This window comes from Physeter macrocephalus, chromosome 18 (assembly GCF_002837175.3).
Source record: "Physeter macrocephalus isolate SW-GA chromosome 18, ASM283717v5, whole genome shotgun sequence".
NCBI lineage: Eukaryota > Metazoa > Chordata > Mammalia > Artiodactyla > Physeteridae > Physeter > Physeter macrocephalus.
The window spans coordinates 84,418,048-84,433,024 of NC_041231.1; the positions used below are offsets into that span (position 1 = coordinate 84,418,048).

Sequence of the window (14,977 nt, forward strand, 5' to 3'; positions counted from 1 at the left end):
TGTACCCTGCATCGGCAGGCGGACTCTCAACCACTGCGCCACCAGGGAAGCCCTGAAACTATCTTAATGGGAATTCTTCTGCTCTGGACAGGAAAGATTTGAAATTCAAAACCACATGCTTTGACTTGACCCTGTTCCATGATGGCACTGCCAATATTGGCCAGCTAAACCTTGGAGAAAGAGGTACTTTTAATTTGGGAGTAGCTGATGGTTCATTTGAAACCAAACATCTGCTGAAGATAAAGATGCAGTGAAAGGTCTGCTTTTCCATAGAATTCTTCATGAATAGAGTATCTCCGTTGTGTTCTTACTAAAGACACAAAAACAGACAAAGAAGGTCAGAGGAGCTTGGAAGTGCCGTTAGAGAGATTGCATTTGGACCGAGAGTCAGGATTCCTAGGTGCTGGTCCCAGCAGTGCCACCAAGAAGCTGTGTGACTTTGGACCAGCCATATCACTACTCGTCTCTGTTTCCTTAATAAAAACATGAACTTGTACCGGTTCTAAAAAGTACACACTTGTAGATGCCCACAGGAACAATCAAATCTGGGAAGATGGCAACCTCACGCACTTTGGGTGGTGTTGCTTATTTTAGCAAAGTCCCTCGGGTCCTGGGATGGTTGAATTTCAGCATGGATAGTGTCTGTTCCCGTTACCTTTCATTCCATTTCTGCTTAGGGGGAAATAACCACACAGCTCATCAAACCCTCATCACTAAATCCATTAGCCCCTTTTGGAAAGGGGTCACCTGACTGCTCTGACATCTTGGGTTGTTGGGGTGAGTGACTGGTAAGGGCCACACAGGATGACATTTTTCTGCTTCAAGTGTTTCAAATGATCTTGTTTCTTGAGATGCTTTGGTGGTATTGCAGAAAGTGCCGTGGAAGTGGTTATCGTGCTGTAGGGTGTACATTTGTGGTTAAATTGTGGTGTTAGATGAGAAAAGTCGACTCCCACCTAGACAGTCACCTAGAGATGAATCACTCCGTGAACTGCATCATCCAGACCCAGCTGTGATATTCACCTCAGTTTTCTTCTTTAAGTGAAAAGATGCATGAAACCACTTTTGGTTATTGAATTTGTCTCATAAGGAGAGAAGAAAGCTTCTAGCTAGGCTTTAATTATAGCTCTGCACACGCCCATGGCCTAATCGAAGTTTGCTTTACTCCAGAGAAGGAGTGGTGGTTCACAGCGGTGCCGTGTGTGTCTTGGTTACTGGGGAAAAGCCGGGCGTAGGGTACTTCGTGCTCCCTCGGTTGCTCTTGGAGTGGCCGGTGGGATCAGGAGCTGGGGAGGTGGCGGCCAGCTGCTCGCTGTGGCCTGCTTTTCCATTGGAGCACGGACCTCCTCTCGGGGTGACTTCCAGAAGTCAGGGTAGAGCCCTGCCCTCACTTCCAGTGCCTCCCGTTTGGTCCCACCTCCTGGGCCCTCCCTGGGGCTGCAGTGTGACGAGCTGCCCAGAGCAGCTGTTGGAGGGAAGCCAGGCCTGGCGAGAGCACTGTCTCCTCTAAGGCGCTCCTCTCAGGCTGGAGGGAAGGCCAGGCCTTGGCTGAGAGCCTCCGGGGTCTGTTTCTCAGACATGCCGTTTTTTTCTGATGGGAATGGAGAGAGCAGCACCCTGATACTGGCCACTTGTACGGAGGGTGGCTGAGAAGCTTAGGTGAATAAACTTGAACTCGGGTGCTTGATCCTCATGTGTTAAATATCCTATCCCTTTTGAAGCCAAGGATATTTAAGAATTAAACTCCATGTCACCAGTATGACATTTGTTGAGGACTGGTTTTCATCTTGTGAACAGAAACTTTTTTTTTCCCCTGCAGATAAAACATTGGGCCTAGATTTAAGAGGCAAGAAGCAGCACCTTGAAGACTTTGTTTGTTGTTATTGAGCAAATATTTGTTCAGCATCTCTTATGTACGAGTCCCCGTTCCATCTCCTCCCACCCCCCGTGATGGATTCTGTGGATGCAGATGTGCAGCCACAACCTCTGAGAGCTTACAGAGGAGCTTCAGACAGAGCCAGTGACGGGTCTTAAAGGAGCATGTAAGCAAATAGGTGTAAGTCACGGCACCTAGGCCCAGAGGCAGGAGACTGGCTTCAGCTGGAGTGCTCAAGGGAGCAACCATGAAAAACAATAAAAATTTAGCTGACCTTTGAAGGATGAATAAGATTTTGAGAGCTGGAGATGGGGGTCCATGGGTGCAGAGAGCATTGCAGTTGAAAAGGATAAAGTAATGGTGGTCATTTCTCACAGTTGCTGTGCTTATCCTCTATACCAGGTTGGGTAAGATAAGAATTACACACATCTTGTTAACTACTCACGGCAGCCTGAACAGGCCAGAGTATTATTTTTATCCTGTTTGAAGAGTGAGGAAAATGAGGCCTTAAAGAGCTGCCATCTGTTTTTGTAAATAAAGGAACAGGCATGGTTTGCTGTTTCATAGTATTTTTTGTGCTCCCTCCCTCCCATTGGTGATGTAAAAGAACTACAAGTTTCTGTTTTTAAGGAAAGGCTTCTGTGAGAACAAAGATTTTTACATTGTCTTCTGGTGTTTTTGAAAGTTGTTTCCCCTTTTTTACTGCCAAGGGGCAAAAGCGGATGTGCTTAGAGGGGACGCCCAGAAGTGGTGACGAGTTTGCTTTCAAGTATTCACACGGTCTCTCCTAGTTGCTCCTGTGACCAGAAACCCGGAATCATGAAACAGCCAGCTGGGCTCAAGGGGTGGGACTTTCTACAAGGGAAACAGATTTTGCACTTGGAGAATGTATCTCATTTTGCACTTGGAGAATGTATCTCATTTTGCACTTGGAGAATGTATCTCACCTGGGAGAGGCTCACGCCTGTGATCTAGCCTTCTTTATCTCCATCCTTTAACCCAGTGGAGTTCCAAAAAGTTCTTTCTCTGTACCCTCCAGCCACAGAAGAAAATTTATCAGCTCCCTCATGGGGTAGAAGGAAGGGCAGCAAAGAACACTGTGCCAAGATGACACCTCTCTTCCCTCAGGTTTCCACCCCAGCGTGGGCGCACACGCACACGCACGCAGTCCACTTTAGACTCAGGCTTTGTATCTTGATTGTTGGGACTTCTGATAGGTCTGCATGCGGTGTGCTTAACTGGCATGACTTTAGAAAGGGGAAGACCAGAAAGATAATACACCTTCCAATAAATTACCTATGGGTCTAGTTTTTCAAAAATAGTATTAGTGTAGTTTATGTGTGGTCTGTTTTCAGAAAAATCTTAACATAGTAACTGTAGAAAATTAAAACAGAACCTTTGGAAATAATTTACTCCAGCCTCATCTGCTTACAGTAAAGGATGACCAGGGCCTAAGGGAATTAGCTGGTGTGCCCCAGGTTGCTAACTAGCCCTGCTAGGTTCTGCTCCCTAATCCTGGGTTCTTTTCATCATAAAATGATGGGCTGGTCTTTGGCCGCAAAAACCATGTTAGCTCTTAAAGAAGTTAGTAGAAGGAAAACCAGATTGAAGCAGGGTGTTGAGTGTGCTGGCTTTTGTCTCTGAGGGTGGAAGTTTAACAGTTTCTCTTCAGACCCTTGTGATCAGCTGATGTTCCCTGAGGGCATCTGTGTGCCGCCGCCCTCCCCCCCAGCCAAACTCTGTTGGAGGACAGTGTAGGGGGAGGTGGTCAGTGCGAGGTTCTAAAGTCCTGTGTCTTGGTTACATCTTCCATGCAGCGCTGGTAAGTGAACCATTTCTTACGTGAATCAGGTAGCAAGAAACCAGTGGTTCCCACTCCTAGTTTCACACTGGAATTGCCTTGCAAGCTTCTGGTTTAATGGTCTGGGGGACGCCGGGCGTTAGCAGTTTTTCAAAGCTCCCCCAGTGAGCCTGTCCTACAGCTGGAATGGGAACCACAGTTTAACAGTTCTCAAATATCAGCTGCATCAAAAAATCACCTGTGAAACAACCTGTTTTCCCACCGCGGAGCTTCACACCCAGAAATTTCTGATTCAGTGGGTCTGGGGATGGGCCTGAGATTTTATATTTCTAGCTAACTCCTGGGTGATGCTGCTGCATCGGGACAACACTTTGTAAACCACAGGATTGGATTCTCTAGGGTTTTGGCTCTGAAGTTCCAGGCAGGGCTCAGGTATTTGCATGTCTTTTGAGTTCCCACGTGATGGTGGCGCAGCTGGACTGGGGAACACGTTGAGAACCACACTTGGGGGCCCAGTGGCCGGTTCCTCGCGTTGGCTCCCCAGATGAGCTCAAGCACGACAAGACAGACCACCTGAGGTTTCTCCTCCCATGGCCCCACTTGACCACCAGAGGGAGAGCCACCGGGAACAGCTGAGGATGCCGAGGCTTCAGGAGGAGGTGGTGAGCTGCGGTCTCCACGGAGAAAGGCGCATCTCGTGGGTGTCTGGCTGGCTGGCACATAGTGGACACGCACAGGGTGGTCAAATCACACCTTCCCTCTGGACCGTTGGAGCAGGTCCTTAGGTCTCCCCCTAGCCGGGCGTCATCCTCATGTGTGGGTGAGGCAGCTGAGGCCCTCATGGAGAACTGGCGACCCTGCGACTCTGCACCCCAAGTCCAGGGTCCTAGCTGTGCCACCGCAGCGCCTACCCTGCTGCAGGTGAGTTCCGAGGCATGGGCACAGTTCCTCAGTTCGCAGAGGTCTCATTCATGGATCCGGAGATGACACAGCAGCGGAAAACAGTGAAGAGGCTCAGGCTGGACTCGGTTTCCCCAGGCTTGCAGCAGGGGGGCTCCAGACCAGCGTCAGGATTGTCTGGGAACCTGCTAGAAATAGGAATTCTTGGGCCCCACCCCAGACCTGCCAGACCAGAAACACTCCCCAGCAGTCTGCCTTTCACTGTGCCATTGAGGTGATTCTGGTCCTACACACTCAGGTTTGAGAAAGCCTGTGGTTTCCCCCGAGGCCGTGGCAAGGCAGGACCCAAGCCCATGAGTGGATCACTTGGGCCTTGGAATTGGCGAGGTGCCTGAGACGGGCCCAGGGGAGCTGAGGGTTCTGGAGAGAGGCAGCCTGGCAAAGCAGGGCCTGCCCCTTGAGAAATTGAGTCCCTAGTCCTTTAAACCCCCCTTGGTTCACACTCCCCTGTCATTATGGTTTTTTGCCCAGAGCAAACCTGCCTCAGCACAGCCCAAGGTCAGTCTGCACAGATTCTCAAATTAATGAACTTTAATTGAATAGGGCTTCTCCTGGTTCTTATTTTGTTGGTGATTAGCTTTTTCCCTCTTTCTTTTTTTTCCAGTTAGTGACAGGAGTTTGGGAAGGCCAGTACAACTTCTTCTGTCAGGGCACACGCAGTGGAGGAGAAGCAGACATGAAGGTATTGTCTTTTTTTTTTTTTTTTTTTTAATAACTAAATTGTTCAAAAGACAAGATGGCTGGCCAGGTAATCCCTGTGGACATTTTTTAAAGAACTTTAAAAGCAGTATGTGCACATGGTATGAGAACTTAAGCAGCATGAAAAGTATAGAATGGAAACTAAAATCTCCCTCTCTGCAAAAAGTAAGTACAGTTAACAGCTTCCAGGGAAAAAAATGTGCATGCAGTTATCAGTATTTGTGCTCTATTTATATAAACAGGATCGGAAGGATGTCTTAAGTGTTTTAATCATTCCCCTACTCTGAGTGTGGTCTGCCGATTCCAGCTTCCACTCTGGCGTGTTTTTTGGGTTTTGTTTTTAACAAAACGCTGCAGTCTACCCTCAGCGTGGCAGTCATTTCCTTAGAGACCCCGTGTGGCACGTTTAATTGGGCAGAATCTGGCACTGGATACCCTGATTCCTTTCTTCCTCTGCCTCGTGTCTGTCACCTGCCCCACGCCAGCCCCTGAAAGCAGAAGTGCCTTTCATGTGGTTTTCATCCTCCGATGGCTCTGTAGGCTCCTTCCAGAGGGAACAGGAGGCCGGCAGGGATCTGTTAGAGTCTTGAAAGGGGTTGGTGGACCTTTGAGAGCTTTCCCTGCCTTCGCGCCCCACCCCCCCAGCGCCCCCCCCCAGCCCCCGGTGTTCTGGTTAAAGGCACTGCAGAGTGACTGGCTTTGGCGGGGCCCGTCGTGGGGGCGGGGTGGGATCCTGGGCTTGAGCGCAGAACCCGGAAGATGCTGACGGCCCCTTCCTCCTAGATCGTCCACGTGCTCTGGTGGTACTACTTCTCCAAGCTCATTGAGTTCATGGACACCTTCTTCTTCATCCTGCGCAAGAACAACCACCAGGTCACGGTCCTGCATGTGTACCACCACGCCTCCATGCTCAACATCTGGTGGTTCGTGATGAACTGGGTCCCCTGTGGCCACTGTGAGTCTGGCATCTTTGGGGACAGGTGTGAGCGGAAAGGCTGAGTTGAAACTAAGCCTTTGAGAAAGGTGTTGTTTCTGTAGATATCTAGGTCAGGCCTTTGAACGTGGTGTCCAGGTTGCCTTTAACGATAGTCTGCGTGGCCTGTGCACTCAGCAAGCTGACAGAACCTTTTTCTAGTTTGGTGCACATCCTGTGCTGATTTGGCAAGGTGAGGGAAAGACCAGATTCCCAGTCTGGGGCACATGAAGAAATCAGGACAGAGTTCTCTATGCCAGATTGTTCCTGATCCTTGTTTCCCTATAATTTGGAAGATGTTTGGCTGACAGGGACAGACCAGGAAGATGGAATCACACCATGGAGTGGGCACCGGAGAGCAAGCTTTAGCTGTAGTACCTCAGGGAGTCTGCACATACTCTGACATAGTGACCCTCGCCTTCCTGAAGCGTGTTTAGCCGAGCAGCTTCTGTGACAAGCACCAACATTTGAAGTAAATTCTCTAAGAAGGATGTGGACCGCTTGTAGTCTGAAGTGTCCTATAATTTCCAGAGATTTAAGTTGTCCCTGTCAGTTTCAGCCCAGGAGTTCTGACATGTCCCAGTCAAAACTCCTGTCATCCATCACCAACAGATTTGACCAGGACCCCTTGAGTCATTCACATATGTTCTTCCCCAGAATAGTGCCACCCTTGATTAACTTGGCCCACCAGGATTCACATAGAGGATTTGAGAACCAGAAAGGACTTTCCAAGTACAGCTCCTTCCAGTTTGGGAGAACCCTGAGACAAAAGAAGGGTTGGGAGAGCTCACACCTCATGGCCGTGGGTCACCTGACTTAACTTTCTAATAGAAACGGCACCTCCCCACATTAGAAGAGGACTTTAAATGTCAAAGATCCCACAGGATGACAGATCATCACCAGCCCCACCTGGCCGATGAGAAACAACCAGAGAATGGACGTGACTTGTCCAAGGTCACGCGGCCAGTTACTGTCATAGCCCAGCCTGGTGTGTCTGACCGCACAAGGGGGAAAGCTGGTAGCTTTGCTTGATTGCTTACTGTGGGGGCAGAGGGCAGAGAGTCTGAAAAAAGACCTGCTGGTCCTACTGGAAATTATAAATTAAGATGTAAATAATGGGTCTCTCATCTCTAAGGAATGAGGCTCTGGACTCTATTATTGATAAGAATATATGGCCTCCGCACTGCAGTCCTGGGGAGTGATTAGGAGGTGATTTCAAAGGCCTCTCCAGACCTCAGCAAATGTGTAGAGACGGCCAGCTTGGAACGAACCGCCCGTCGGCTGTCTTCCCCAGGTCTTCAACGCAGCAATCAGAGGCACCTGGGTAGCTGCCTCTGGGAGTCACTGGGGGCCTGGCAGCAAAACCTTTAGGTGCCAGAGTGGGGCAGGTGGTCTCCGGACTCCTGTGCTGGATGCCCACCTGGTAGCTGCAACAGACCCTGGGCTTAAAGCATCATGACGACTGCCTTCCCTGGTGGAAATTGAATTCTGATTGCATGCCCGTGCAGTGCCAGATTGCTGCCGCGGTGTCTGCTAGCCCCTGTTCAAAAACACTTTTTAAAAAAAAAAATTTAAAAGGAATCTTGAATTTTATTTGTGACCTACTACATATAAAACATTGAGGCATCCTCCTCCCCAATTCCCTCTGTTCCTGCAGCTTATTTTGGTGCCACACTTAACAGTTTCATCCACGTCCTCATGTACTCGTACTACGGTCTGTCGTCCGTCCCTTCGATGAGGCCGTACCTCTGGTGGAAGAAGTACATCACGCAGGGGCAGCTGGTGAGTGACGTGGCCTCTTTCCCCCAGGACTTGCCACCTGGGGAACGCCAAGCTCTTCCTGGGGTGCTCTTGCTGCCCTCCTGGCTTCATTGTTGTTTACTAGCGCCTAAGATGTGGCTTTCCCACCCTCTCTCTCTTGGTCTAGTTAGACTCCTTGAAGTGGACAGAGCAGGGAATCGTGTTCATTTCAGTGGGTGGAGAGACCGTGCCTGGGAGCGTGCAGCTAGTTGGATTGCGGAACAAGGAGTAAATCTAACTCTCTGACTTCAAGTTCAGCCATTTGTTCTGAGTTTGTGCACAGAGCATACGTGTGTGCACGTGTTTTCTAATTAGAACCCAAATCCAAGGTGAAATCTGTGTATCTGTGTTTCCAGGATTTGCTGGGAGGAACATGAGCCCAGGGTGCTAGCTTATTAGGCAGCAAGGACGCAGGTGCCGGGCGACCTCTCAGCCTCTGTGGTGGTGAGGATGGCACTGCTGTGCCTCAGGTGACAGCCCCCTTCCTGGACCCACGTGCCGGGGCCACCCAGCAGCTGTTCGCGCTTGGTGGTTGTTTCCCACCGTCCTTCGTAAAGCTTTCCTCAGCTGTCAGTATATTATACACCCTATTCCTCTCCCTCCCTGATTTCTTTCATAAACTAATTATTAACGCTATTACTACTCATGTTAAAATCCTGACATTTGTTGAGTTTACTACGTGCCAGGCTCTCATGTCAAGTAAGCAGTTTTACATGGATTGTCCCAGTAGCCTGATTTCGTGTTATTACCCCTATTTTATAGATGAGGACATGGGGGCAATAGGCCAGAGCTAGCTGACCTGTCGATATTAGATATTAAACTCTTGGCCCTGGCCTTGCCTTATTGGTACATTTTTTTCTAAGGAAACCAAGCTGATTCAGATCCCTCCAAGCCAAATGCGATTTTTCAATATTGAAAGATAACCTTCTGGGAAAAAAAAAATCTGAGGAGACCTTCTGAGCTGCGTATGTGTTTGGCGTTTCGTTATCATCTCTTTGCCAGCGGCTGGACAGTCCTTGTTAATTTTCTCCTTACCCACTTGTGAGGAAGGGTAATTGTTTTTCAGCCTCCTTGTTACACTTGAGAAGTGACGCAGAGATCGATTTGCTCCACGCAGCGTGGCTCTGCAGAAGCAGAATTTAGAGCAGCCTGGAGAGTTGGTCTCCCGTTAGGCTCTGCCCTTTGAGGTAGAAGATTGCACCCAGTTCGCCTAGATTTATTCTATGCACCACTTACAGTTTCTTCTCAGTCTAGAATACTTAACCTTAAAAAAGGAAACAAGCAAAAACAAAAAAACAGTTTCCTACATAGAAGCACTGAAAGGTGGGCCCGAAATCCAGTGGGCAGAGCCCCGCCCTCCGCTGTTACTCCTTAAAGTAAGCAGCAGCCATGCCTTATCTTAGTCCCTTCTCCCCATTTCCCCAGGCCCTTCCCCTGCTTCTCAAGATTGACTTGTCAGAAATAATCTAGGGAATTAGCATTATATGCCAATCAGAGTATAAGTCTGTCTGCCAGCCTCAGCCTTCGCCAAACCAGAAAGTCCACGGATAAGGATGGGGAAAGCGTCGCGTGGGATCGCACATCCTGCGGTGAGGTCCCTGGTCCCTCTAAACATACACCCCACACCCATCCTTCCTTTACAAAGAAAACAAAAAAACAAACTCTTGCATCTCCTCTACTGTATTCCTGAAGTTTGTGTGTGTATTAGGTTTTTTAAACACATTTTTTTCCATTTTTCCCTCCAGCTTCATTGAGATCATTCACATATAGTATTGTATAAGTTTAAGGTGTACAACGTAATGATTTGATATATGTATCTGTTGTGAAATCTACCCTCAACAACTTCCAAATAATACAACGCGGTGTTGCTGGCTATTCCCCAAGCTTTAGAGCAGATGGTTTCAGTAGTTGGGAGGGGAGGAGTGTATACACAGGACCCATTCAGATGTGTAACGAGTTTGGGTACGTTGAGCATATGCACCGTGTTTTTGAAATGACCTCTGTACCTACAGAAAGGTTAAGAAGTGTTCCTTCCCAAACTTGGGGGTGCGGGGTAGCGCGCCCATCTGGCGGACGCCTTGACCCTGGGCCATGGCCGCGTGCTCAGCTGTGTCTCCTCCCCCCCCCCAGCTACAGTTTGTGCTCACCATCATCCAGACCAGCTGCGGGGTCATCTGGCCGTGCGCCTTCCCTCTTGGTTGGTTGTATTTCCAGATTGGATACATGATTTCTCTGATTGCCCTCTTCACAAACTTCTATATTCAGGTAAATCTCGCTCTTCTGTGGCCGTTGAGATTTGGGGTCCTTGCAGCCAAGGCCCTCATTTGTTCCTTTAATGGGGAGCCCCTGCCTTGGTGGGGCTGGGGTGGGGGTCACTGCCAATGTAGGAGGAGGTACTGAAGTCTGTCCAGGCCTCTGGAGTTCCAGGTCTTCGATGAGGGAGGCTCGGGGTCCCTGTGGGAAAGCAGAGCTGTCCAGCAGGCCCCGTACCGCTTCCCTGGTGGCCACTGCAGACCCGCCATGGGTGAGTCTCAATCCCATGTCCCTCAGCCCCAGTGCCCTAAACTTTGGGGCTTAATTAAATGTCTGAAGAAAGTTCCATCACAGGCCCCAGCTATAGACAGAAATCAGCCTTTCGTCCTGGTTTTCTTACACTTTCTCTCCCCGCTGCTCAGGTTTGGGGGTGCGGGTCGTTCCCAAGTGCATGATGTGATGTAGGTGTTTGCTCATGGAAGGGTCTGTTTAGGGCAGATTACCTACAGGGGAGCCTGACCTTTTGTGGCCACTGTTGACTGCCCTGTGTCCCGTCACCCCTGGGGCTCATGTGTTCGTGTTCCATGAGCAGGGCCTGGTTCTGGGCAGGCATATAGGGGGTGGTCAGGAGCAAAGGACAGAGAGAGTAAAGCCGGGTCACATTGAGCATCCCTCGCCCCCCCGGGGGGGAGGGGGCAGAGCAACATGTTTGCCCCTCCCTGCGCCCCATGCAGACAGACACCTTTCCCCAGACACACCTGGGGTGGCGGCTTTGAGTTGCGTTCACACCTTGCTGGGCCGGTGGTTCATGCTGCGCTTTGGGACAGTCACCAGGTATGAGGGAGGTTAAAGGGTAGAGCCCGACGAAGCTGAAGCCACAGCTGTTTCGACTGCCCTCCTGGCAGAGCACTTTGTACATAAAGGGCCGAAATAGCTGCTGAAGTCATGAGGCAGTTTTGAAGGCAGAGGATGTAAGTGACAGAAGGTACCGCAGTGGGAGCGTGGAAGGGCAGAGCTGAGTGAAGTGTAAATTGCGTTTGCTGTCTAACTCTCAGATAACATTGATACAGTGAGCCTGTGACTCACTGAACTTATTACCCAGGCTGAGCCTCAAAAAATGGAAGAGTGATTGAAACCAGTGGCAAGAAAACATTTTCCTGGGCGCTTGACCACAGACGTTGCTTCTTGATATGATAACACTGGTCCCCAAAGGCTCTAACGTTAGGTTAGGGATGCAGCTGGGCCCCCGCCGTGGTCCCCATCTGCCCTTATGCCTTGCAGACCTACAACAAGAAGGGGGCCTCCCGGAGGAGAGAACACCAGAAGGACCACCAGAACGGCTCCGTGATGGCCGTGAACGGCCACACCAGCAGCTTCTCTTCCCTGGAAAACAGTTTGAAGCCGAGGAAGCAGCGTAAGGACTGAGGCCCGAGGGTTGACAGCCTCTGAACCACGTCGTCTGATTGTAAAGCACAAATGAATTGTGCCCAATGCTCGTTAACAGCTGCTGTAAACTAGTCGGCCTACAATAGTGTGACTCACGTAGGACCTCTTCCATCAGTTCCAAACCCCTAGAAAATGTAGACAGATTACCCAAGTAGGCATAAGATTTTTAACATTTCTGGGCTCTCACCGACCCCTGCGCTAGACTGTGGAGGGCGTGTTGTTGTAGTACACGACACTGCTGTTGCCTTATTAGTTATAACATGATAGGTGCTGAATTGTGATTCACAATTTAATAATAACACTGTAATCCACACTTTTTTTTTTAACTGTAGATCATGCATGTGATTGTAAATTTGTATAATGGTGTTACAGTAGAGAAACACACATGCCTTAAAAGTTAAAAAAAACAGGGCCCAAAGCGTATTAGTTTAAATTAGGGTATGTTTCAAGTTTTTATTCATTTCTAACAGCTCTGTTCAGAAAAATCAAAGACCATGATTTATGAAACTATCGTGTGACACATAGTTTCAAGTGACTTGTACATGTGAAATCGGCACCTTCAGTTTTGTAATATCGGCTTTAAATCAGGCAGGTTCAAATCTAGTGGAACAGTCAGTTTAACTTTTTAACAGATCTTATTTTTTTATTTTGAGTGCCACTATTAATAATGTAAAAAGGGAGAGGGGTTCTAAAGCAGTCTTGATGAAACTTAAAATATATATTCTTTGTCTTCAGGATTTTAGGAAGTGTGTAGGATGAGTAGGCCGTTTTAAATTTCAGAAGTGCTAAGTGTTTTTATACAGGAAACAAAGCCCATTTTGCTTTCCACTTGTGAGAGAAGATTTATACTTTTCAAGAGAGATGATTAAATGTTTACCATTTGACAGAGTCCCATAGATGAGCAGTGGGGAACTGGTTGCCAGGGTCCAAATTTGGGTTGATTTCTGTACTATTTGTTTTGACACAAACTTCCTTTGAAAATGTGCCTAGCTTACCAAAATGAATTAAAGGTGGGGAAAGGACCTTAGAAAAATGTAAGGTAAAATTAAACAGATAGCTGCAGCATGAGAGAACTGGGGGATTGGATAGAGATGGTTTGTTTAATGTAAATCTAATAGCACCTGTAATTTTTTTATCCTGCTTCACATCTAAAGATTTGTTTAGAAATACTTGTTTAAAAATAAGACTGCTTATCATAAAATCATGTCTCATACCCTAGAGGCAGTGGTCAAACAGATAAGGACTGTTGTGTGTGTCATTTTAAAGTGTTGGAATTTAGCCTCTGAATACCTTCTCCGTTGGAGGAAGAAAACATTCACTGAACCACTCGTGACACATCTGAGAAGGTCATTGACAATGTATGAACGAATTGTTGGTTTGATATTTATGTAAATATCAGTTTATCATGCTTTAATTTTGCACATTTCATATTATAGGGAGCCGGTTGGTTCTCTTAATTAGTCTTGTGGGATTTCTGTTTGGAAGGAGTCACAGCATCTGTTTACATTTACCTTATCAAATCTAGAATGTGTATATTTGTAAATGTATGTCTTCCTAGGTACTAGTTTGCGAATGTCTTTACATATTTCAATACAGAAAGTATAACATTCAATAGTGTGCTGTCAAAGTGTGCTTTAGCTCATCTGGATATACCCACAATGTTAAATAATGTCTAAACATTAATCATTAAAATGTTTTTGATTACCTGTGCTTAGTTTTACATGGTTTATATGCTGCTAATTCTGAATGACTGGAGAAAAATCTGCTTTCTTCACCATCTAGGAACTCACCCCAATAGGTGTAAATAATTCACTTTGGAAGGTTATATTGTGGCTCAGCTCACAGGAGGAGGGATCCCCACATCGTAAGACATGGTGGTGGCTGAACCCCAATTCCTTCCTCTAAGCCTTTCCCAGTTTCCCCACTAAAGGCCCCAGCTCGAAGTCCACTCCTTTTTCCTTCCTCCCTCCCTACCCCAGGCTATTAGAGTTACTTACCTAGATCTAGGCCAGAGGTCTGCACATTCTTTCTGTAAAGAGCCAGATAGTACATGTTTTAGGCTTTGCAGTCCACACTGTCTCTGTCCACACTGTTCAGCTGCCTTTGGTATAGAGCTCCAAAGCAGTCACAGGTAGTATGTAAGTGGGTAGGCGTGGCTGTGTTCCAGTAGAACTTTATTTGCAAAACTGAAGGCCTGTGGCCATAGTTCCCTGACCCCTACTCTAGAGTAATGAGGGCCCACCTGTGTCACATTCTCTGCCAAAGACCATTTCACGTCCCAGGCCCTGCCCCCCCCGCCCAAGCCTCCCCCATTCTGACTCACCAGGTCCGTCCACATCCACGATGGAAGTGAGGACACGGACGGCCCCTCTTCCTTCCCTCCACTTCGTACCACAGAGTCCCCAGTGCAGGCATGACCCTGGCTTTGAGTGTGTCCTGGTTTGTCAGTCTCACCCTAAAATTATCATCAGAAACTGAATTTAGTATTAGGGATATCATCTGAAAAATGCAGAGGACTTTGGGGTTTGGTGGTGATGATTACTTATATCCTTGTCCTTCCCCTCTGGGTCCAGAACAAATTGAAAAGACGTCAAAAAACCAGACCGGTGGAAATCAGAATAGCTCATCTGTCACTGAGAAGACTGGTTGGTGATACGAAGACCACAACAGGGCTCTGTGAATGCCCTGGTTGCCGACCCTGTTGACGTACCACGGTCGGCACTGGCACACCAGTGGTTTGTGGCTGCCCCCGGTCTGTTGGTCTGGTGATGAGCTGATTATTAAAATATTTTGAATATCAGTCCTAGAATTTACCCACCTTCGACTCCAAGCTCCCTTGCAGTGTCAGGTTCTGCCCTGATGACCTTACCTGCTCAGTAGTATCTCCCAATCCTGGCAACCAAAGAGACGCCCTCCTCCCCTCTGAGAAGTGAGTGGGTAAGGGGGCTGAGCAAGGCCAGACGTGTTCCCACCCTTTGCTCTCTCCTGTACGGAAGGGGAAGGGCAAGTTCACACACCCGTGTGGAAAAGGGAGGACTCCCACTTCCCCTGTTGAGCAGCCTTGCCATTTATAGGAAAGGCAGTGTAGCCTAATGCGGGAGGCGCAGCTTGGGGGCCACGTTGCCTGGCTGGAATCCTATCTGTACGATCTTTAGGCAAATTGCTTTAA

General features: G+C 48.2%; 1 protein-coding gene across 5 annotated transcripts in view; it reads left to right on the forward strand.

The window, feature by feature from the left end:
* The window catches only part of ELOVL5 (ELOVL fatty acid elongase 5), a 69,997-nt gene extending 56,479 nt beyond the window's left edge, over nt 1-13,518 (forward strand). For all 5 annotated transcript variants that reach the window (XM_007130184.3, XM_007130185.3, XM_007130183.4 and 2 more), the window contains 5 exons: nt 5,242-5,319; nt 6,120-6,291; nt 7,967-8,091; nt 10,240-10,374; nt 11,644-13,518. In XM_007130184.3, coding sequence (XP_007130246.1) covers nt 5,242-5,319; nt 6,120-6,291; nt 7,967-8,091; nt 10,240-10,374; nt 11,644-11,787 — 654 coding nt within the window. In that variant the 3' untranslated portion in view covers nt 11,788-13,518. The remainder of the gene's footprint in view (nt 1-5,241; nt 5,320-6,119; nt 6,292-7,966; nt 8,092-10,239; nt 10,375-11,643) is intronic.
* Nucleotides 13,519-14,977: the final 1,459 nt, after the last annotated feature.